Source organism: Oncorhynchus kisutch, linkage group LG29 (assembly GCF_002021735.2).
Source record: "Oncorhynchus kisutch isolate 150728-3 linkage group LG29, Okis_V2, whole genome shotgun sequence".
NCBI lineage: Eukaryota > Metazoa > Chordata > Actinopteri > Salmoniformes > Salmonidae > Oncorhynchus > Oncorhynchus kisutch.
Genome location: NC_034202.2, coordinates 17,529,227 through 17,554,036, shown reverse-complemented (window position 1 = coordinate 17,554,036; position 24,810 = coordinate 17,529,227). Strand labels below are relative to the sequence as shown.

General features: G+C 42.6%; 1 protein-coding gene and 1 pseudogene across 1 annotated transcript in view; one reads left to right on the top strand and one right to left on the bottom strand.

Annotated features, from left to right (window-relative positions):
- The window catches only part of LOC109873580 (uncharacterized), a 35,890-nt pseudogene extending 18,439 nt beyond the window's left edge, over window positions 1-17,451 (bottom strand).
- Window positions 17,452-20,513: 3,062 nt separating this feature from the next.
- LOC116358229 (transmembrane protein 132C-like) overlaps window positions 20,514-24,810 on the top strand; it is a 116,237-nt gene continuing 111,940 nt past the window's right edge. The window contains exon 1 of the mRNA XM_031808747.1: window positions 20,514-21,549. Coding sequence (XP_031664607.1) covers window positions 21,501-21,549 — 49 coding nt within the window. The 5' untranslated portion in view covers window positions 20,514-21,500. The remainder of the gene's footprint in view (window positions 21,550-24,810) is intronic.

The following is a 24,810-nucleotide window of genomic DNA, read 5'->3' as shown; positions in this document are numbered from 1 at the left end:
CGGTCCCGGCTCTGATGCACCTTTACCGTCTCTGTCTGCTAGATGGTAGCAGAGTGAACAGACCGTGGCTCGAGTAACTGAGGTCCTTAATGATCTTTTTGACCTTCCTTTTACAAGTGCTGTAAATGTCCTGGAGGGCAGGCAGCGGTGATGGGCTGGGCTGACCACACCACCCTCTAGAGCAGGGGTGGGCAACTCCAGTCCTCGAGGGCCTGATTGGTGTCACACTTTTTCTCCATCCCTAGCAAACACAGCTGATTAATCAAATTGCATTATAAGCTGAATATTTTGATTAGGTGTGTTTGCTGGGGCAAAACTGTGACACCAATCAGGCCCTTGAGGACTGGAATTGCTCACCCCTGCTTTGGAGAGCCATGCGGTTGAAGGCAGTGCAGTTGCCGTACCAGGCAGTGATGCAGCCCAACAGAATGCTCTCAATGGTGCACCTGTATAAGTTTGTGAGGGTTTTAGGGGCCATGCCAAATTTCTTCAGCCTCCTGAGTTGAAGAGGTGCTGTTGCGAGTGTTTGTTCACCACGGTACCCGTGTGGTAGTACCATTTCAGGTCCTCAATGATGTGCACACAGAGGAACTTTAATCTTTTGACCCCCCATCGATGTGGATGTGGGTGTTTTCCCTCTTATGTCTCCTGTAAGTCCAGGATCAGCTCCTTTGTTTTTTTTTACATTGAGGGTAAGGTTATTTTCCTGGCACCACTCTGCCAGGGTGTAGTTGAAAATAAGGCCTACCGCTGTCGTGTCATCAGCAAACTTGAGGATTGAGTTGGAGTGCTGTGTAGCCATGCAGTCATGCGTGAAACAGGAGTACAGGAGGGGGCTGAGCACACATCCCTGTGGGGCCCCCATGTTGATGATAAGCATGGTGGAGGGGTTGTTGCCTACCCTCACTACCTGGGGTTGGCCATCAGAAAGTCTAGGACCCAGTTGCACAGGGAGGAGTTCAGACCCAGGGCCCTGATCTTAGTGATGAGCTTGGAGGACACTATGGAGTTGAAATCAGAGCTGTAGTTGATTAAAATTCTTGGTGACAGGGGCAGTATTGAGTAGCTTGGATGAATAAGGTGCACAGAGTAAACTGCCTGCTACTCTGTCCCAGATGCTAATATATGCATATTAGTAGTAGTATTGGATAGAAACACTCTGACGTTTCTAAAACTGTTTGAATGATGTCTGTGAGTATAACAGAACTCATATGGCAGGCGAAAACCTGAGACAAATCCAACCAGGAAGTGGAAAATCTGAGGTTTGTAGTTTCATTTAAGTGATTGCCTATCCAATATGCTGTGTCTATGGGGCCAGATTGCACTTCCCAAGGCTTCCAGCAGATGTCAACAGTCTTTAGAAAGTTGTTTGAGGCTTCTATTGTGGAAGGGGGTCGAATAAGAGTTGTTTCAACAAGTGGACTAGGCTGTGGCCGATCAGTTGTCTACTGCGCGGTCACGCGGGTTCCTTCTTTTTTCTCTGTAATGAATACGCTATTGTCCGGTTGGAATATTATTGAAGATTTATTATAAAAACACCCTAAGGGTTGATTGTAAACATCGTTTGACATGTTTCTACAAACTGTAATGGAACTCTTTTGACTTTTCATCTGGATTTTGCACTCAAGCATTGTGCCTTTGGAATAGTGAAATAAACGCGCGAACAAAACTGAGATATTTGTACATAAATATGGACGTAATCGAACAAAACAAACATTTCTTGTGGAAGTGGGAGTCCTGAGTGTGCATTCTGACGAAGATCAGCAAAGGTAAGTGAAGATTTATAATGCTATTTATGACTTTTGTTGACTCCACAACTTGGCGGGTAACTATATGGCTTGCTTTTGTGGCTGAACACTGTTCTCAGATTATTGAATATTGTGCTTTTGCCGCAAAGCTTTTTAAAAATCAGAGTTTTTAAGTTTATATTTAATTCTATGTAAAACATGTATCTTTCATCAAAGTTTATGATCAGTATTTCTGTTATTTCATGTGGCTCTCTGCAATATCTCTGGATGTTTTGGAGGCATTTCTGAACATGGCGCCAATGTAAACTGAGGTTTTTGGATATAAATTTGAACTTGATCGAACAAAACATACATGTATTGTGTAACATTGAGTCCTGGGAGTGTCATCTGATGAAGATCGTCAAAGGTTAGTAATTCATCTATATTTCTGCTTTTTGTTACACCTCTCTTTGCTTGGAAAATGGCTGAATGCTTTCTGTGACTAGTTGCTGACCTAACATAATGATATGTTCTGCTTTCGCCGACAAGCCTTTTTGAAATCGGACACTGTGGTTGGATTAATGAGAAGTGTATCTTTAAAAGGGTGTAAAATACTTGTATGGTTGAGGAATTTTAATTATGAGATTTCTGTTGTTTTGAATTTGGCGCTCTGCACTTTCACTGGCTGTTGGCGAGGTGGGATGCTAGCGTCCAGAACGATCCCAGAGAGGTTATCAACATTTTCACATACTGTAGGTATTCCTCTTGTTCAAGTGGGATAGAGCAGTGTGCAGGGCAACAGTGATTGCGTCGTCCGGTGACCTATTGGGGCGGTATGCAAATTGTAGTGGGTCTAGGGTGTCGGGCAAGGTTGGAGTGATATGGTCCTTGACTAGCTGCTCAAAGCAATTCATGACGACAGAGGTGAGTGCTATGGGGTGATAGTAATTTAATTCAGTTACTTTAGCTTGCTTAGGTACAGGAACAATGGTGGACATCTTGAATCAAGTGGGGACAACAGACTGGGATAGGGAGAGATTCAATATTCATTTCAGCCTATACAGTGCCTTGCGAAAGTATTCGGCCCCCTTGAACTTTGCGACCTTTTGCCACATTTCAGGCTTCAAACATAAAGATATAAAACTGTATTTTTTTGTGAAGAATCAACAACAAGTGGGACACAATCATGAAGTGGAACGACATTTATTGGATATTTCAAACTTTTTAAACAAATCAAAAACTGAAAAATTGGGCGTGCAAAATTATTCAGCCCCCTTAAGTTAATACTTTGTAGCGCCACCTTTTGCTGCGATTACAGCTGTAAGTCGCTTGGGGTATGTCTCTATCAGTTTTGCACATCGAGAGACTGAAATTTTTTCCCATTCCTCCTTGCAAAACAGCTCGAGCTCAGTGAGGTTGGATGGAGAGCATTTGTGAACAGCAGTTTTCAGTTCTTTCCACAGATTCTCGATTGGATTCAGGTCTGGACTTTGACTTGGCCATTCTAACACCTGGATATGTTTATTTTTGAACCATTCCATTGTAGATTTTGCTTTATGTTTTGGATCATTGTCTTGTTGGAAGACAAATCTCCGTCCCAGTCTCAGGTCTTTTGCAGACTCCATCAGGTTTTCTTCCAGAATGGTCCTGTATTTGGCTCCATCCATCTTCCCATCAATTTTACTGTCCCTGCTGAAGAAAAGCAGGCCCAAACCATGATGCTGCCACCACCATGTTTGACAGTGGGGATGGTGTGTTCAGGGTGATGAGCTGTGTTGCTTTTACGCCAAACATAACGTTTTGCATTGTTGCCAAAAAGTTCCATTTTGGTTTCATCTGACCAGAGCACCTTCTTCCACATGTTTGGTGTGTCTCCCAGGTGGCTTGTGGCAAACTTTAAACAACACTTTTTATGGATATCTTTAAGAAATGGCTTTCTTCTTGCCACTCTTCCATAAAGGCCAGATTGTGCAATATACGACTGATTGTTGTCCTATGTACAGAGTCTCCCACCTCAGCTGTAGATCTCTGCAGTTCATCCAGAGTGATCATGGGCCTCTTGGCTGCATCTCTGATCAGTCTTCTCCTTGTATGAGCTGAAAGTTTAGAGGGACGGCCAGGTCTTGGTAGATTTGCAGTGGTCTGATACTCCTTCCATTTCAATATTATCGCTTGCACAGTGCTCCTTGGGATGTTTAACGCTTGGGAAATCTTTTTGTATCCAAATCCGGCTTTAAACTTCTTCACAACAGTATCTCGGACCTGCCTGGTGTGTTCCTTGTTCTTCATGATGCTCTCTGCGCTTTTAACGGACCTCTGAGACTATCACAGTGCAGGTGCATTTATTCGGAGACTTGATTACACACAGGTGGATTGTATTTATCATCATTAGTCATTTAGGTCAACATTGGATCATTCAGAGATCCTCACTGAACTTCTGGAGAGAGTTTGCTGCACTGAAAGTAAAGGGGCTGAATAATTTTGCACGCCCAATTTTTCAGTTTTTGATTTGTTAAAAAAGTTTGAAATATCCAATAAATGGCGTTCCACTTTATGATTGTGTCCCACTTGTTGTTGATTCTTCACAAAAAAATACAGTTTTATATCTTTATGTTTGAAGCCTGAAATGTGGCAAAAGGTCGCGGGGGCCGAATACTTTCGCAAGGCACTGTAGGTGGGGAGGAGCAGAATGGAGGCGTGATCAGATTTGCCGAAGAGGGATGGGTCGGGTAAGGGCCTTATAGCTGTCCCAGAAGGGAGAATAACAATGGTCAAGCGTCCTTTCTTCACGTGTGACACAGAAGATGTGTTGATGGAATTTCGGGAGAATTTTCCTCCAATTTCTTTTGTTCAAGTCCTGCACAAAGCAGTGTTTATTGCATCCCCCCACCTCCCAGACCCCACCCCTCGCTCCAGGTCCCATATTCAGCTCATTGGAAAGTTACATAAATAACACATACTTGATCCTATTCTCTGCTTCCCCTTGGTGACATCATCCATAATCATAACATTCAGTTTCAATGCTATGTGGATCACACAGCTTTATTTACCAATCAGACCCAGTGACCAAGCTAGCTAAGCTACCCTTCACAAGTGTTTTGCTGATATCAAATGTTGAATGTCTGACCATTATTTCCAGCTCAATGATAAGAAATCAGAGGTTGTTTTATTTGTCCCCCACCTTTCTATGACCCAGACTGTAAAAAACCTTGGTCATTTGTCCGCCAATGTAAAGCTTACCGCCAGAAACTTTTATGTATTCTTTAACCCCCAAGCTGCATGTAAAAAAGGTTGTCCAAGTCCTGCTTTTATAATCTAAGAAATATAGCCAAAGTTAAGCAGTTTTATTTCAGTCACTGATCAGTAGAAAGTTATACAGACACTGTTGACCAGTCCAAAGTCTAGGTTGAAAACTAAAGGAAACCATTTGTCACAAGGGGCCCTAGACTTTGGAATGGTCTGCCAGAGGAGATTACACTTGCAGATTCAGTGCTTCTTTTTAAAACCCTGATGAAGACACACTTTTCTGAAGATGCTTTTAATGTATTATGTCAATGTATGATTTTAATTCACTAGTTATTTTATAATTTTTATTTTATTTGTTCCTTTGTTAGTACTTGTAATTTTTTTAATGATGTGAAGCACTTTGTTACTTATATTGAAAAGCGCTATACAAATCAAATCAAAGTTTATTTGTCACGTGCGCCGAATAAAACAGGTGTAGACCTTACAGTGAAATGCTTACTTACAGGCTCTAACCAACAGTGCAAAAAAGGTATTAGGTGAACAATAGGTAAAGAAATAAAAACAACAGTGAAAAATAACAGCATCGAGGCTATATACAATAGCGATTCTACATACAGGCACTGGTTAGTCGGGCTGATTGAGGTAGTATGTACGTGTAGATATGGTTAAAGTGACTATGCATATATGATAAACAGAGAGTAACAGTAGCGTAAAAGAGGGGTTGGCGGGTGGTCAGTGGTGGGACACAATGCAGATAGCCCGGCTAGCCAATGTGTGGGGGCACTGGTTGGTCGGGCCAATTGAGGTAGTATGTACATTAATTTATTGTTAAAGTGACTATGCATAAATGATAAACAGAGAGTAGCAGCAGCATAAAAGAGGGGTTGGGGGGGTACACAATGCAAATAGTCCGGGTAGCCATTTGATTAGCTGTTCAGGAGTCTTATGGCTTGGGGGTAAAAACTGTTGAGAAGCCTTTTTGTCCTAGACTTGGCACTCCGGTACCGCTTGCCATGCGGTAGTAGAGAGAACAGTCTATGGCTGGGGTCTTTGACAATATTTTGGGCCTTCCTCTGACACCGCCTGGTGTAGAGGTCCAGGATGGCAGGCAGCTTAGCCCCAGTGATGTACTGGGCCGTACGCACTACCCTATCGCTACAGATGTGAGTGCTACGGGTCTGTAGTCATTTAGGCAGGTTACCTTTGTGTTCTTGGGCACAGGGACTATGGTGGTCTGCTTGAAACATGTATTACAGACTCAATCAGGGACATGTTGAAAATGTCAGTGAAGACACCTGCCATTTGGTCAGCACATGCCCTGAGCACACGTCCTGGTAATCCGTCTGGCCCAGCATCCTTGTGAATGTTGACCTGTGTAAAGGTCTTACTCACGTCAGCTACGGAGAGCGTGATCACACAGTCGTCCGGAACAGCCGATGCTCTCATGCATGCCTCAGTGTTGCTTGCCTCGAAGTGAGCATAAAAGTAATTTAGCTCATCTGGTAGGCTTGTGTCACTGGGCAGCTTGTGGCTGTGCTTCCCTTTGTAGTCTGTAATAGTTTACAAGCCCTGCCACATAAGACGAGCGTCAGAGCCAATGTTGTACGATTCAATCTTAGCTCTGTATTGACACTTTGCCTGCTTGATGGTTCATCGGAGTGCATAGCAGGATTTCATACAAGCTTCCGTGTTAGAGTCCCGCACCTTGAAAGCGGCAGCTCTACCCTTTAGCTCAGTGTGAACGTTGCCTGTAATCCATGGCTTCTGGTTGGGGTATGTATTTACAGTCACTGTGGGGACGACGTCCTCGATACACTTATTGATAAAGCCAGTGATTGATGTGGTGTACTCCTCAATGCCATTGAAACAATCCAGGAACATGTTCCAGTATGTGATAGCAAAACAGTCCTGTAGTTCAGCATCTGCTTCATCTGACCACTTTTTTATAGACCGAGTCACTGGTGCTTCCTGCTTAATATTTTTTTCTTGTAAGCAGGAATCAGGATCATAGAATTGTGGTCAGATTTACCAAATGGGGTGGGAGGGAGAGCTTTGTACGCGTCTCTGTGTCTGGAGTACAGGTGATCTTGATTTTTTCCCCCCTCTGGTTGCACATTTAACATGTTGATGGAAATTAGGTAGAACTGATTAAAGTTTCCCTGCATTAAAGTCTCCAGCCACTAGGAGCGCCGCTTCTGGGTGAGTGGTTTCCTGCTTGCTTATTACCTTATACAGCTGACTGAGTGCGGTCTTAGTGCCAGCATCCGTCTGTGGTGGTAAATAAACAGTCACGAAAAGTATAGCTGAAAACTCTCTAGGCAAGTAGTGTGGTCTGCAATTTATCACAAGATACTTCATTTATCACAGATAAAGTTATTATTATTATCACTGAAATTAGTTTCAGAAATTAATTTTGGTAAAAATACTGTGTGGTACAGCAGAGTCAGTGGAAAAAATACTGTCAGTGGAACTGTCTGTCTCACAGGACCCCTCTCAGTGGGCAGTCACCAGGAAATGCCAGGAAACCCTTTTTATAACATAGAAACACACACTGTTTGATTGAACATCACTTAGATTATCCCCCGAGATTGTCTTGAGTAATGTTTGGCTGTAACGATCAGCAGGATTGGAGCAGAGATGAAAAGACCTGATTATGGCCATATTTGCTCCATTGTAAAGGACTCTTTCGTTCTGCTCTCTAAGGGCCTCCACTTGTCATTCAGAGCCAAATTAATCATAAGATACACTCATCCACACGCACTGGTGTCAATAGCCCCACTAATTTGCCATGGTGATGGCAAGGCTGTGGGTGCATGTAAACAAGTGAACGATGAGTTCATCGTCTGAGGGAAGTGGTCTCTGTAAACACAGCACAACCTCCAGTGTTATAGGCCATGCTGGAATTCAGATGAGCATCACAATAAACTTCTCAGAGACAGGCTGGTATTATAGATAGACTGTAATGGAAATATTTGTAATGACATGGTAATGCAAAAGCTATATGACTTTGATGGGATCAAAGTGTATGTAAAATAATATAACCTGTTTTGATACTCCAAATATGGACATTCAATACTAATACCTATCCCCCTACCCCCTAACTATCTGAGCACTACCCCTACTACATTAAGGGCAGATGGACAGTATCACATTTTAGCAGGTCAAGCAAGCCTACCTTCAATACTCAATTACACTCATATTTAAACTATGAGAGGCACAATTTCAGACAACGGATGTGATAATCACCCTCAAAAGGAAAAAATATAATCTGCTTTAGAGGAAAAAAACTCCTTACTGGTCGTGGTCACTGCTTGAGGGATGGTCTTTTCTCTGTGATCTTGATTAGCCAGCAAGGGTCTTTATTACCCACAGTAAAACATTCAGAGCTTAATGTACGATGGACTCCCTTTCTTTATGCACTGCTGCAGTGTGGTGTTCCCTTCTCATTATAAACATGCTGGGCCTGCAGTTCGACACCTCTCCTGTGTACCCATCTCCTCCCCCTCCTCTCTAGCTAACGGGGTTAACCGCCTTCATATGTCACGCTGACAGATACAACCACTGGTGGATAAACACTTCAGCTAGACTCACGGCTGCACTCTGGGCCTCTGTTAAAAGGTCTGACCATATTGGTTTGATGTCTCCATTGGTGTGAGATCAAACTTAAAGGGAGCAAACTGACCCCATAAAAATACATGGTTGATAAGTGTGTATTGTGTGAGTTTTTGTTTATTTTTCAAAGGGAATAACATGTTAGGTGAACTATGCTCTCCCTTCCTTCTTTTTTTGAAAATAGTGCTTCCCTTTCAGTCGGCCGCTCGGTATAACATTCTACTATCTTATTCACCTGAAGCAAACGTAATGGATGCCAAGCCTGTCCTCTGAAGTCCCACCTTCCTGGCTATAATATCGGGGCTCGCATCCATTTCCTATTTTTTTTGCTCTTCAGCTCACCTGAAGGAATAACCTGTCACGCAAATTACAAACCTTTCTAGCAAACGAGGCTACTAGATTTGCTCCAAATTAGGTGTCTGTTAGTGGGGAGAGAGTACATATCCCCCAAGATGTTGCGTGTTTTGGATCTTGGTATTGGTTTTTGTGTTGGCTAAAAACCAAATACTTTCTGCTCAGCTTGTGTAGCCAGGGCTTCCTTGTTTGAAGCTGGCCAGTGGTAAGAGTAAGTTTGAACCTCCGACCGAGCCGTAGGGCATGTGGTTATAAGATGAAAATTCAAGGTACTCACGAGTCCTGTCCTGTTGCCTGGGGTCGAAACACGCTCAGGACACTTTGGCTCTGACCAGTTTGTGTGACCATTGTCTGCGTCTGGTTTCAACTCCACTGGGAGTCGGGCTGAATTTGTGACAAAGATGGTGATTGTAGTTGATAGGGGTGTCATCCCAGCCGATTTCTCTGCCAGTGTTCAGAGTCTGGTTTCCGGGGATGATATGCTCTCCCTGATTGGCTCTGGAGGGGGTTTAGAGTGTCAATCAGATGACATCAGGACAGCCTGAAGGTCCTGCTTTGGATTCGGCGGAGGAGAGTGAACCATTGGTGGTGAATGCGCTTTTGATTGAGTTTTTCCCCCTTCAGCATTGTTCCTCCAGCTTTGGGGGAAGGTTTTTACCTCTTGTCCCTGCAGCGGTGAAACGTTGCTTACACCTTTTTGAAGATTTTGCTGATGAGTGCCGAGTTACTTAGCTCCAGAGGCTAACAATGGGGCTAATCCTAGCCCGGTGGTTCTGAATAAACAGCGACGGTTCTGGAGATTCCTGAGAGGGACAGGTGGATTAGCCAGTTTCGCCAAGAATGTTGTTTGGTTCGGGGCCCTCCTCCCCAAGCATTTGCTGTGGCAGCAGTGCTCCCAAGGGCTTGGTCAATGGGGGCAAGTTACTGGTTGCCAAGGACCTAAACCAGGTGTGGGCCGAATTATTCCCACCCTCAGGGTGGAGCTCTGCCCCTTTAGGGTATAATGTATAGGAGTCTGGTAGCGTGCTCCGTCCAGTGGCATGCACAAGTGACGTGACGAGGTGGTACGGTATGCATCCCCTTCCTTTTCGTAGCGACATTACGTCAATGGTCCTGAGGTCCTAATGCCTGTCTTGAGAGAGAAGATTTCCTCTCTCCTTCAAAAGCAGGCTATTCGGGTGGTCACCATGTCAGAAGTACAGAGCGGTTGGTACAGCTGGTATTTCTTGAGCGATGGAACGTTGAGTCCCCTAGACTTGCATATTTTTGCACCTTAAGGTTGCAAGTTCAAAATGCTCACACTTCTAATGCAGAATGTGCTTCCCACTGATTTTCATGTGCTATAAATCCTCTCCATCTCCCTTGCAGTCTCTCTCTCTCCTAAACCTGGCCCGTTATCTGCTCATATGGAGCAGTGTGCATTTCCTGTCACTCAGGGCAATGTATCTTCCTAGAACTCTCAACGTGGGTGAGGATCATCTTTCCAGAGGGGGTCCTATCTCTACGGAGTGGAGACTGCACCCCTCGGTGGTGGTCCAGACATGGGACCGGTTCGGCAGGGCCGACATAGTTCTTACGTTTGCTTCCAGTGAACAACAGAGGTTGCATGGCCTGGGTCTGGTGCTAGCTTTACGCATTTATATTAATTGGATCAAGAATATCCGCATTTGTGACAAGCTTTTTGTCTGTTTCGCTAATGCAGCATTGAGTAGGGTGCTTTCTAAACACGGTCTTTCTCATTGGATTGTAGAGGCTCCCTAGCATAAAACAGTAAAAGACATGGTTTGCCTAGCGGTGAACGTGCTCACTACACTTGGTGTGTGATGGCTTCATAGGAATTGTTCAGGGGCATGACGATTGGTGATATCTGTGCTGCAGCGATTTGGGGTTCCCCGCAAGACTTTGCGAAGTTTTCTCACTCAAATTTAACTGCTCCCATTGAGGCTCGTAGGGTTCTTATAGCTGGGTCAGAGAGTGTGTGTTAGGCAGTGTGCAGGTTGCAGATTTATCCGGGATACCAAAGTACCCCTGTTGGATTGAGCCGTGGGCTGCCATGGTTCATTGATGAGGTGGCACGCGAATGCGCATTATCAAGTCACAGCAGGTGCCCTGTTGTTTTGGGCTTGCGGTTCCTTGTGTGAGTTCTGGCATTCCAGACTCCCCAGGTCTCGGTGTGAGCCTTTTCGGAACCTGTAGGGTCTATGGACTCGGCCTCAGTTTGTCCAGGTTATTACAATTCCCTGTGGGTTTGAGCCTTGTGCTGCCTTTGGTTGATGCAATGACTCGAGTGCAGGGCAGTTTTTTTGGGGGGGTGGGGGGGGGGGGGGGGGTGGAACTCAGTCGGCGTCTCAATTTACTGCTGAGAGTTAGAATAGAATACATATGCTGTAATTTTGAAATTTGGTTGTGGATCAGCAGATTTTCTCTTGTTTTGTCAGTCACTGACTCAATTACCCATGTCAGCTAACAATTTTGTGTTTGGTACGTTAGTCTAGCCAGTTATTTAACTTTTAGTAATCATGGCTAAATGCTGACCGGACATGCAGGGCATGTGCCCAGGGGCTCTGACCTCCAGGGGTCTACAGGTCCAGTGAATGCTGCAGCAGTCTGATGGCGGGTTGAGGACCAGAGAGAGAGACCCTCACCAACACCAATGTGTGTCTGAGTAGAGGTGATCGAACAAAGCTCTACACCCATATACCAGCTAATCCCCTTGTGAATGAAAAAGAGCTCTCTGGACCATTGGCAGTCCCAGCACCTCTATGCACCTTTTAAAGAGAAAAAGAGCGCTATTGTGGTTGTTTTAGCCAATACAGCCATACAGGAAATGTTTCAAAATGTCTCAGGGCTATTAAATTAAATCACATTTTATTGGTCACATACACATGGTTAGCAGATGTTAATGCGAGTGTAGCGGAATGCTTGTGCTTCTAGTTCCGACAGTGCAGTATTATCTAACAAGTAATCGAACAATTCCACAACAAATACCTAATACACACAAATCTAAAGAGGTGAATGAGAATATGTACATATAAGTATATGGATGAGCGATGGCCGAGTGGCATAGGCAAGGTGCAGTAGATGGTATAAAAACAGAATATACATGTGATATGAGTAATATAACATATGTAAACATTATTAAAGTGGAATTATTTCAAGTGGCATTGTTTAAAGTGACTAGTGATCCATTTATTAGTGTCCAGTGATTTGGTCTCAATGTAAGCGGCAGCCTCTCTGAGTTAGTGATTGCTGTTCAGTAGTCTGATGGCCTTGAGATAGAATCTGTTTTTAAATCTCTTAGTCCCAGCTTTGATGCACCTGTACTTACCGCGCTTTCTGGAAGGTAGCGGTGTGAACAGGCAGTTGCTCGGGTGGTTGTTGTGCTTGATGATCTTTTTGGCCTTCCTGTGACATCGGGTGCTGTAGGTGTCATGGAGGGCAGGTAGTTTGCCCAATGGCGATGCGTTGTGCAGACCTCACTACCCTCTGGAGAGCCTTGCGGTTGACGTCGGTGCAGTTGCCGTACCAGGCTGTGATACAGTCCAACAGGATGCTCTCGATTGCGCATCTGTAAAAGTTTGTCAGGGTTTTGGGTGACAAGTCAAATTTCTTCAGCCTCCTAAGGTTGAAGAGGTCCTGGTGCGCCTTCTTCACCACACTGTCTGTGTGGGTGGACCATTTCAGTTTGTCTGTGATGTGTATGTCAAGGAACTTAAAACTGTCCACCTTCTCCACTGCTGTCCCTTCGATGTGGATAGGGGGGTGCTCCCTCTGCTGTTTCCTGAAGTCCACAATAATCTCCTTTGTTTTGTTGACGTTGAGTGAGAGGTTGTTTTCCTGCCCTCACCTCCTCCCTGTAGGCTGTCTCGTCGTGAGAAGAACCAGGCTATGTGGGGTGGCCAGTCCTCTTCTGGCTGTGCTGGGTGGAGATTATAACAGAACATGGCCAAGATGTTCAAATGTTCATAAATGACCAGCATGGTCCAATAATAATAATAAGGCAGAACAGTTGAAACTGGAGCAGCAGCACGGCCAGGTGGACTGGGGACAGCAAGGAGTCATCATGCCAGGTAGTCCTGAGGCATGGTCCTAGGGCTCAGGTCCTCCGAGAGAGAGAAAGAAAGAGAGAAAGAGAGAATTAGAGAGAGCATACTTAAATTCAGACAGGACACCGGATAAGACAGGAGAAGTACTCCAGATATAACAAACTGACCCTAGCCTACCCACTGAAGAGATGAGTCTCCAGTAAAAGACTTAAAGGTTGAGACCGAGTCTGCGTCTCTCACATGGGTAGGCAGACCATTCCATAAAAATGTAGCTCTATTGGAGAAAGCCCTGCCTCCAGCTGTTTGCTTAGAAATTCTAGGGACAATTAGGAGGCCTGCTTCTTGTGACTGTAGCGTACGTGTAGGTATGTACGGCAGGACCAAATCAGAAAGATAGGTAGGAGCAAGCCTATGTAATGCTTTGTAGGTTAGCAGTAAAACCTTGAAATCAGCCCTGCAGGAAGCCAGTGTAGGGAGGCTAGCATTGGATTAATATGATTTAAAAACAAATTCGAGTCAGGATTCTAGCAGCCGTATTTAGCACTAAACTGAAGTGTATTTAGTGCTTTATCTGGGTAGCCGGAAAGTAGAGCATTGCAGTAGTCTAACCTAGAAGTGACAAAAGCATGGATAAATTTTTCTGCATCATGTTTTGACAGAAGGTTTCTGATTTTTGCAATGTTACGTCGATGGAAAAAAAAGCTGTCCTTGAAACAGTCTTGATATGTTCGTCAAAAGAGAGATCAGGTTCCAGAGTAACGCCGAGATCCTTCACTTCCTTTGAGACGACTGTACAACCATCAAGATTAATTGTCAGATTCAACAGAAGAACTCTTTGTTTCTTGGGACCTAGTACAAGCATCTCTGTTTTGTCCGAGTTTAAAAGTAGAAAGTTTGCAGCCATCCACTTCCTTATGTCTGAAACACAGGCTTCCAAGAAGGGCAATTTTGTGGTTTCACCATGTTTCATCGAAATGTACAGCTGTGTGTCATCTGCATAGCAGTGAAAGTTAACATTATGTTTTCGAATGACATCCCCAAGAGGTAAAATATATAGTGAAAACAATAGTGGTCCTAAAACGGAACCTTGAGGAACACCAAAGTTTACAGTTGATTTGTCAGAGGACAAACTATCCACAAACTGGTATCTTTCCTACAGATAAGATCTAACCCAAGCCAGAACTTGTCCGTGTAGACCAATTTGGGTTTCCAATTTCTCCAATAGAATGTGGTGATCGATGGTATCAAAAGCAGCACTAAGGTCTAGGAGCACGAGGACAGATGGAGAGCCTCGGTCTGACGCCATTGAAAGGTAATTTACCACCTTCACAAGTGGGGTCTAAACCCAGACTGAAGCGTTTTGTATACATTGTTTGTCTTCAGGAAGGCAGTGAGTTGCTGCAAAACAACTTTTTCAATTTTGTCTGAGAGGAATGGGAGATTCGATATAGGCTGATAATTTAAAAAATATTTTCTGCGTCAAGGTTTGGCTTTTTCAAGAGAGGCTTTATTACTGCCACTTTTAGTGAGTTTGGTACACATCCAGTGGATAGAGAGCTGTTCATTATGTTCAAGATAGGAGGGCCAAGCACAGGAAGCAGCTCTTTCAGTAGTTTAGTTGGAATACTCCAGATTCCCTAGTTTAAATCAAGACGATATTATGTACAATGTTTAATATTCACACAATTACCCCAATAATGTAAAAGTTAATTTGCAGTTTGTTTATGCAGCTTGAAGGTTTAGAGGCAATGATTAAGAGATATAGTACTAAAAAACTTGAGTGTCTCCCTTGATCCTAGGTCTTGTGCAGACTCAGGACAACTGAGCTTTGGAGGAATACGCAGATTTAAAGAGGAGACCGTAATTTGCTTTCTAATGGTCATGATCTTTTCCTCAAAGAAGTTCATGAATTTATCACTGCAGAAGTGAAAGCCATGCTCTCTTGGGGAATGCTGCTTTTTAGTTAGCTTTGCGACAGTATCAAAAATACATTTTGGATTGTTCTTTTTTTCCTCAATTAAGTTGGAAAAATAGGATGATCGAGCAGCAGTCAGGGCTCTTCGATACGGCACGGTACTGTCTTTCCAAGCTAGTCGAAAGACTTCCAGTTTGGTGTGGCGCCATTTCCGTTCCAATTTTCTGGAAGCTTGCTTCAAAGCTTGGGTATTTTCTGTATACCAGGTAGCTAGTTTCTTATGACAAATCTTTTTAGTTTATAGGGGTGTGACTGAATATCGGGTATTGCGCAAGGTTAAATTGATTTCTTCAGTTAGGTGGTTAACTGATTTTTGTCCTCTGACGTCCTTGGGTAGGCGGAGGGAGTCTGGAAGGACATCTAGGAATCTTTGGGTTGTCCGAGAATTTATGGCACGACTTTTGATGATCCTTGGTTGGGGTCTGAGCAGATTTTTTGTTGTGATTGCAAACGTAATAAAATGGTGGACCGATAGTCCAGGATTATGAGGAAAAACATTAAGATCCACAACAATTATTCCACGGGACAAAACTAGGTCCAGAGTATGACTGTGGCAGTGAGTTGGTCCGGAGACATGTTGGACAAAACCCACTGAGTCGATGATGGCTCCGAAAGCCTTTTGGAGTGGGTTATCCATGTGAATTTTAAAGTCACCAAAAATTAGAATATCATCTGCCATGACAATCAGGTCTGATAGGAATTCTGGTAACTCAGTGAGGAATGCTGTATATGGCCCAGGAGGCCTGCAAACAGTAGCTATAAAAAGCGATTGAGTAGGCTGCATAGATTTCATGACTAGAAGCTCAAAAGACAAAAACATCTTAAAAAAAGAAATTGCTATCATAAATGTTAGCAACACCTCCTCCTTTGCGGGATGCATGGGGGATATGGTCACTGGTGTAACTAGGAGGTGAGGCCTCATTTAACACAGTAAATTCATCAGGCTTAAGCCATGTTTCAGTCAGGCCAATCACGTCAAGATTATGATGTGATCTATGTAGTACTCTATGTAGTACTGTGCGCCTTCCATAGTCATAACAGACTATGGGAGGCACACAGTACTACATAGAGCCATGACTACATGGAACTATATTCCACATCAAGTAACTGATGCAAGTAGTGAAATTGGATTTAAAAAACAGATTAAATTAATAAACATTATGGAACAAAGGAGACTGTGAAGCAACACAAACATAAGCACAGACACATGCATACACACAATAACATACACACTATACACACACGTACACATGGATTTTGTACTTGATATATGTGGTAGTGATGGAGCAGGGGAATGAGGGCACACAGTGTGTTGTGAAATCAGTGAATGTATTGTAATGTTTTTAAAATTGTATAAACTGCCTTAATTTTGCTGGACCCCAGGAAGAATAGCTGCTGTCTTGGCAGTAGCTAATAGGGATCCATAATAAATACAAATACAAATGTCATAAAAGTACTTAATGGCAGAGCTTTCATTTTTGACTCTGAGTTTGACTTCTTGACAATGATTTATCTTCCATGTTTAATTGACGCTGTCTGTCTGGCAATGTCTTAGGCTGTATGGAACAAGACTAGACACATGATTTATCAACGCTAATATTGAGGCTTAAATGATAGGTGTTGAGTATTTTCTCTACACTGAAAACGCATCTTTATAAGTGTCGTTAATGGCCCCACTTTCTCTCATGTCGAGAGACAAAGCCAGAGGCCAGACATACATTCAACTCTGAATGCAGGGTCGACAAATGAATTAGCTTACGCAACCAGGGTTAGTTATTTTTACATGGAGGCTAATAAAATAAACATATTCCATTGCTTTGAGTCCTGCTGGCCTCAATTAAGTTAGTGCTGTACGTGTCTATCAAAGCGAGCGAGCAAACGCCTGGGGATGATGGTGACGGGGCCAAAACAACAAGTGGCAATTATCACCATACTTCCTGATTGCATTCAGACGATTATTCTGTGCCATGGTAACGGTGCGTCTCTGGGTATTAATGTCAAAATAACAAACTAATGAATGTTTCCTCCCCAGAGTTGCCGCTTACCTTTGATCGCGCCTACAATTGAGATATAATCTACCTGTCATGTATACTCTCTCTCCGGCCTCTAGGTCATCAGGCTGCTGATTATCCAGCACACCTGTCACCATTGTCTCGCGCACCAGCGCCTCATGACACTCACCTGGACTCCATCACTTACTTGATTATCTTCCCTATATCTGTCACTCCCCTTGGTTCTTTCCTCAGGTGTTATTGACTCTGTTTTCATGTCGATGTGTTGTTTGTGGGACGTGTTTATTGTTTCATTTATTTATTAAAACACTCACTCCCGGAACTTGCTTCCCGGCTCTCAGCACACTCGTTACACTACCTTTTTAAAAAGCTGTCTGCCTGTCTGGGCATCAAGATACTGTTCCTTTCTTAGCTCCCAGTAAATAGCTTTTTGGCAAGGAACAAAATGAAAGAATCTCTTACTGGAGCCAGCGATTCATATTCATAATGTAGGATCACTGTCATGACAGTAATATCAGCGTTTGCTTCTTTCAGCCTCTGGTGGCATTTCTATCCATCAGTACTGCTCTTTAACCCACAGCAGTTGTCCACTCCACAGGTAGCCTATCAATGTTCTTTGATCTCTGCTTCCCTCTGCCAAAGCTAATCCACTTCATTAGGAGCTGGTATGGGAGTCTCAAGGTGTTACATCAATGACTTAATATGATGTCCATCCACAAATTAAATTCAACCTATTTACCCATTGCCAACATGGTCTCACCACTCAGCATTTTCCAGACCCAGATGCTGGTATGAAATCACATTGATGAGGAGGGAGGATACCCCCTGGCCTACCTGGTTTACACCCACCTTGTTTACGCCCCTTGCTTATGAACCATGCTATAACGCCAGCAGCCAAATTGATCCTTTACTCAGGGTTATCTGTCTTACAGTAGGTAATGACTGCAGATGACAGTTTAGACTTGATCTGAGCTCTCTCTCTCTGACCGCCTGCCATTATAATGACTGAGGGAGCGAGAGAGCGGTAGAGCGGAAGGGAAAAGAGTACGGCGGGTTAGACGTCACTCTCCACTCGTCGGGAAAGGTCTTGGTCAGAGACTGATAAATGTTAATTACTGGACCTGACATTAGCAGACAGAGGCCAGAGTACAGACACACGGGCTGCAGAGTGCCCTGGTATGAAAGGGAATTTCTGTGTGTGTGTGTGTTTCTCTCTCTCTCTCTCTGTGTATTTGATCATTTTTTTTACTATGCTTGCAAGACGAGTAACCTTGCCTTATACGTGAATACTCGTGTTAGCTCCCTGAGGTAATACCTAGGCGTTTAGCTCAATAGGCTAACTTTAGGCTAACCCCTAGCTTAGCCTAGCTTAGCCTATTGAGCTCTAACCCACATTGAAAGTACAGTGGTAAGATGACATGAGGACCTTAAGCCTCTGAAGTTTTCACATCAAACGTCTTCCTGTCCAGACATCCGAAGACATCAGCATACTTGTCAAGTTGCTGCATACCCTCCATTCCCCCCATCCATATAGTAATTGATACAGATTGGGATAACAGTCTCTCAGGTGGAATCAGACCAATACAGCAGCACCTGTCTTATGCAGCTCATCAATACTTTATTGATTTAATTTCTGGATGAACACAGCCTCTGTGAACCAGCGGGTAGCAGAAGGGCTGCTAAACACACCCAAGTGCTGTCAGGAGATGTACTTGCTCCCCACGTCCCAGATACTCAAAGAGCCACTCCGATGCTACAGTCAGTCAAGCCTCTGAGTCAGACAGACAATAAAGTTCAGTCCACAGAATCAAGATGGCTGTCCTCTTCATTCAGTCACTTACCCTGCATGAAGTTTGTCAGAGTGACATACCAGAAGTGTGCACTGAGCAGGGTATGTCAATTAAGACATGATGAGGATTAGGACTTATGATGGGTAATTATGTTTGTCTGTCTCTGTGTGCGGATTTGTTCCCTTCATCCTACTTTGGGAGGTGATCTCACAGCGATCAACCTTCCACTCCAAATCCATTCATGCTTTTTAGATCAAGGGTTCTTGTGAGGCAATGTTTAGCAGCCCTGCTACCATTAAAGTAATGGACAAAGTGCATCTCTCAATGCTCTATGAAAGAGGACACCAAACAACATCACCACTCAGTTGTTTCCGCGAACAATGAATGAAAGACCAGGTTTTTAAAAAACATTTCCTCAAGTCTACTTATGCAAATACTCCTGGGCAGATGGAAGTGATAGGAGATGGGAAGGAGAGCAGAGGAAAGAACACTTTCCCCTCCAAATTCACACATGTCATTCCTCCTGTGATGGCCAGCAATTGCCTGTTAGCTCAGCGGAGATCCCAATTTTAGCTCCAGGACGGTGACAATTTGAAAAAAATGAAAAAGTAGATTGTGCTGATTTATAGGCCCATTTAACCATGTCGCGCACCCTAGTTTGAAAGGTCTGTGGATCGTGTTCAAACAAAGATGTCATACAGTATCTGAATTCCTCCATCTTTATGCACCTTTGCCATTATAGTATTATTTAATCTGCAGTATTCTACTGCTATTTATTCTGTGAAAAATAATATTTATTTGTTAATATTATCTTCTGATTCTAATTATTATGTATTTTAACTATATGCAATCTATTAGCCTCGAAATGTAAGTAGGTATATCTAGCTGTCTGATTACACAATCTGATGGAATGGCTTGTCCTGCACTTTGTAAAAACCCAGAGTGCATTGAACGAATGTTGGAAAAATATCTTGGTTCCTTTCTAAACATAGCAATGTGAATTCAAAGAGAACTCGGAGCACAAAATAGATGAAGGGAACTGGCAAAAGAGTTGAGTCCTCATTCAAATGTGAGGGCTGTGTATACAAAGATAACTTAGTTCTTTATCTTAGTTTTTTTTTTACACCAGAGTTCACTTTAAAGAGTACTAAAACAGGTTATTGTAAAGAGGACTATATGTGAAAACACCCAAAGTGAAGAATAGACAGCTCACAGTGGTTGTCAGTGCTTGTACAATGAGCCTTTATCCTATAGGGGGCACTGTTGAATCTTCTGAAGGTCCCGTACTGAGACCGACACAACAGGTTATACGCAACTGTAAGGATTTATGTCGCATATATCATAGCTGCTCTGTGTTGAACTGATGAGAGAAAGGCATTTTAACAATGTAGGATAAAAAATAGAGGGATTGTAATGGCGATTCAAACTCAAAATGACCAGAGAGTTGAGGTAAAGGGAACCATTGCAAAGTGATCATTTCTGGGTGTCAATCTCATATTTAACACGTGCTTTCCCCTCCCCTATTCAGTGCCTTAGTTAATTACGACCCTACAACATGCTTAATTCATATTAATACAATAATTAAAGTATGTTGGAAATTAGGCTACATATGGTCAATTTGCGTGCACGTCACACCTCGTACTCAGAATTTGCCAATCCGGTGTGAGCGTTCTATCTCATTTGGTTTCTCTGCGGAGCCGGCAGATCATGAATCACTAACTGCCATCGTTGCAGAGTGGTGAGAGGAACACGAGATGAATTCAACAATATTCACTTATTTAACAGACGAAAAGTAGGACTATTAAAAGCATGGCGTTATCTTATGATAGCATAACTGTCGTAGTGATTAACCCCTGAGGGCGAAATTAATGAATTACAAATTAGCTGGACACATAAAATCTTAGCCTACTCAGGTAGAGAGTATTTTACCGCTGAAGATCTGTCCACATACCGTGTTGAAAACGTAGATAAAGAATTCTTATAGAGAAATTACATGTATTGTTTTGGAAAGACACTCGACGTACCCTATGCGTAAAAGACTGTAGGCTACGACGCACAACTAAAAATGGACCAGCAGAAAACGATTGAAGGGCATTTTACAAAAATGAACATTATATTTGATGAATGCTAAATATTAGATCGTTTTCATGAGTTGTTTTTGCAATACAAAAAATAACTGCAGCGTGTTATGTCAAAGACCAGCGTCGGGAGGCACAACCAGTGATGTAGGAATCATAATCTGCGCAACGGACACACCTGTAATCAACGGTCAATAAAACATACACAAGGTAACACTAAACCGGGCCAATTAAACTCTTAAATCATTTAGCCAATGCAACGTGTTGCAGGGAACAAACAATAAACAGATTCATTTAGGATAAATTATATTTTGTTGCATCAGGGGTGGATACTGGGACTGACCGTTATTCCCCAGGAGTTGCTCATTTCCCTCCTCGGCACCATTCGAGCAAGACATGTCGCACTGTTTGGGTACCTGTCGTTTCAGCGATGGCTGTTGACTGTCGGACTTTCGCCAGCTTCCAGCAATTGTACTGAGTAGATACATCAATTGTTTAATGAATGGAAAACGTTTATCCTGTTAGTATTTGAAAGAGAGGAGAGAAAAGTTTTGTGCAAACTTTTGGCACCTTCCCTCGGGAACGTCGCTAGTGACCGGAGCTGTCTCGCTTTTCCCCCTTTCTGTGCGTCTGGAACTTTCTGATTCATCGGAAGGAAAGATGACTCTTCTCTGCACACTGGGGCTCGCAGCGGTCGTGCTTTTCGGAGGTGAGAAATTCTCATATTCCACATTCATGAATAAGAATAATAGGCTATACTACATTTTCAGCACATGCGCGTCACACACGTTTTCTTTCAGGGGGAAGCGATGCATTCTGTAAAAACTATTTACATCTTATTTAAGTCTGTCTTCAGTTGTCAGTATCCATCATGTCCATTATATCCACTATTTAAATTGCCCGTAATGTAGTAGCAATCATATCGACTTTCTCTCAATTATCTTCTGGACATAATTTTCGAATGAAAATATATGATCTCAATGTGAGTCATCATGAACAAGGCTAAGAATAGGCATGGATAACATAAATGTCAAGCTCTTTTTCGTGGAAGGCGGATGACCAAGTTAAATATGGAATAAGGAGGACTGGTTAGATGTGCTTATAAGATAAATGGGAAGTATTATAATCAAGATAGAGATAGAGAGGGAAGAAGTAATTTGTTAGACATTGGTAGTGACTGCACTCTACTAAATGTGTAATATTCGAAATTGAGACAGAGAAGAATATCAACATTTCAAGGGCTGTATTGTGGGGATTGTGAATGGAGCTAGAAATAGCTTTATAATTGTTGCAGGTGTGTCCCACCATGGTTTTGAACCGCAGTCATGTTCTATAAACCTAATGCTGAGACTGAGAGGGAGTCTCTGTACTCAGAATGGCTGCTTGTCAAAGCCTGCAGTTGGGAAGAGGGTGTCTGCAGGGCTCTAAATTGCGACCAACTGCATATGTGACTAAATATTTTGCTGTGTGACCAGGAGTTTTATTCTGGGAGCACTGTGCGACTATGAAAACAATCTCCCAGACAGTCAGTTGTTGTAATGATAAGACATCTGTACCTTTTGTTTCCAAGCTTCCTAAAGAATCAAGCCAGTGCAGATTCGTTAGCGTCATAGTTGCACCAGTACTACAGCAAAAACGGTTTGGACAACCAGGTCTCAACATCTGACCCATATTCCCAGCACAACATTTTTATTTTCCTATAGTAGAAAGCTACTGTTTAATCCACCAATTTTTCCATATTTGTGTTTTTTTCATCAGAAATTAATATTTAGAGTAACCTTTGTGTGTATAAAATATTGCTGTCCTCAGATTTTGAAATAATAGATTTGAGATGTATTACAATCGGGGATTTTGCGAAACCACCTAGTGATAGGTTTGAAAGAAATACATGTCTGTCATTTAACAACCGCATGGCATGGTTAGATCAGGGAAAAACACACCAATCTCTTTCATAAGTTCTTTATACAAAAAAGCTACCAACATTTCTGAAAATGTGTATATATAGCATTTTGGAATGAAATTCTTAATGTTTTCAATACCTTAAATCTGGCCAGTCTCCTGGGATGTGGCAGTGGGAATGAGAAAAGGGCTGAATTGATTCTGTCCTTAGTTGGCTGTCTGCCTCCTGGTGTGTGGAGCCTCAGGGGATGTCCCTGTTCAGTCCCATAGACAGCTCTCCCTGGAGGGGTAGAGGAGCTCTGGGGGCTGGGTGGTCTCTTTTTAAGATTAGGATCACTGTTTTTAATGCTACATGCAGTGAAATGTGTTGTTTTACTGGTAATCCCAGTAGTTTTACTCTAGTAAATTAAGGTTATTTTTTAAAAATATTGTAGGCTCAGGGATTCAAACCAGCTAACTTTTGGATACTGGCCCAATGCTCTAACTACTAGGCTACCTGCTGCTCATCATCCATACACAGCAAATTGGTCAGTGTTGATTTTTCAGTGTAACATTTCTGTTGATTCAGGAGTGAAGTGAAATTCACTCGGTAAGAGTGAAATGAACACTCAGTGGTGTGAAATACACCCCCAGTGTTGGTGTTAATAACCAGAGTTATTGTTTTAGACTGTGGAGAGTAAAACAGTCCCATCAAAACGTTATCGTTATCGTTATCATATTTCCCAGCATGCTCTACTGCAGGTTGATTTTTCAAGGATTGTTTTTAATATCTGTGTTTTTGCATGTACATTTATTAATTAATCTTACGCTACAAATGATAAGTAACATACAGTTTTCTAAACTAATCCAATCAGTTAGCTAGATATATTGCAACCGTTATTGAAGTGGTTATTCCAGGTTAAAAAAAATAAAACATCTTTTTTTTTCTACTGTGTTATTGACTTGTTAATTCTTTACTCCATGTGTAACTCTGTGTTGTTGTCTGTTCACACTGCTATGCTTTATCTTGGCCAGGTTGCAGTTGCAAATGAGAACTTGTTCTCAACTAGCCTACCTGGTTAAATAAAGGTGATATATATATATATATATATATATATATATATATATATATATATATATATATATTTTTTTTTTAAATCATTAAGGAAGTCTTAAAATATATATATATATTTTTAAAGTTTCCTAACCCTTGATAGTCTTTCTGAATGCAGGTTGCAGGTGAATAACAATTCCAACTGTTGGATATCCTAACTCTGTCTGGATTCCAATAGTAATTACACATCACTTTGCAAGCCAGCATTATGTGACTTGCAGGCCTGATGTGCCTGTAAACCAGGGGTTTCCTAACATTATTGTGTTAGGATGAAACTAGGCCATCAAACTAACCCACTGGGCACAGACGTCAATTCCACGTCTAAACTCAGCAAAAAAAGAAACGTCCCTTTTTCAGGACCCTGCCTTTCAAAGATAATTAATACAAATACAAATAACTTCACAGATATTCATTATAAAGTGTTTAAACACTGTTTCACATGCTTGATCAATGAACCATAAACATTTAGTGAACATGCACCTGTGGAACGGTCGTTAAGACACTAACAGCTTACAGACGGTAGGCAATTAAGGTCACAGTTATCAGTTATCATTTAAACACTAAAGAGGCCTTTCTACTGACTCTGAAAAACTGACTCTGAACGTGTCTTAGGCATACTGCAAGGAGGCATGAGTACTGCAGATGTGGCCAGAGCAATAAATTGCAATGTCCGTACTGTGAGATATCTAAGACAGCGCTACAGGGAGACAGGACGGACAGCTGATCGTCCTCACAGTGGCAGACCACGTGTATCAACACCTGCACAGGATCGGTATATCTGAACATCACACCTGCGGGACAGGTACAGGATGGCAACAACAACTGCCCGAGTTACACCAGGAATGCACAATCTCTCCATCAGTGCTCAGACTGTCCAGAATAGGCTGAGAGAAATAGGACTGAGGGCTTGTAGGCCTGTTGTAAGGCAGGTCCTCAGCAGACATCACCGGCAACAACGTCGGCTATGGGCACAAACTC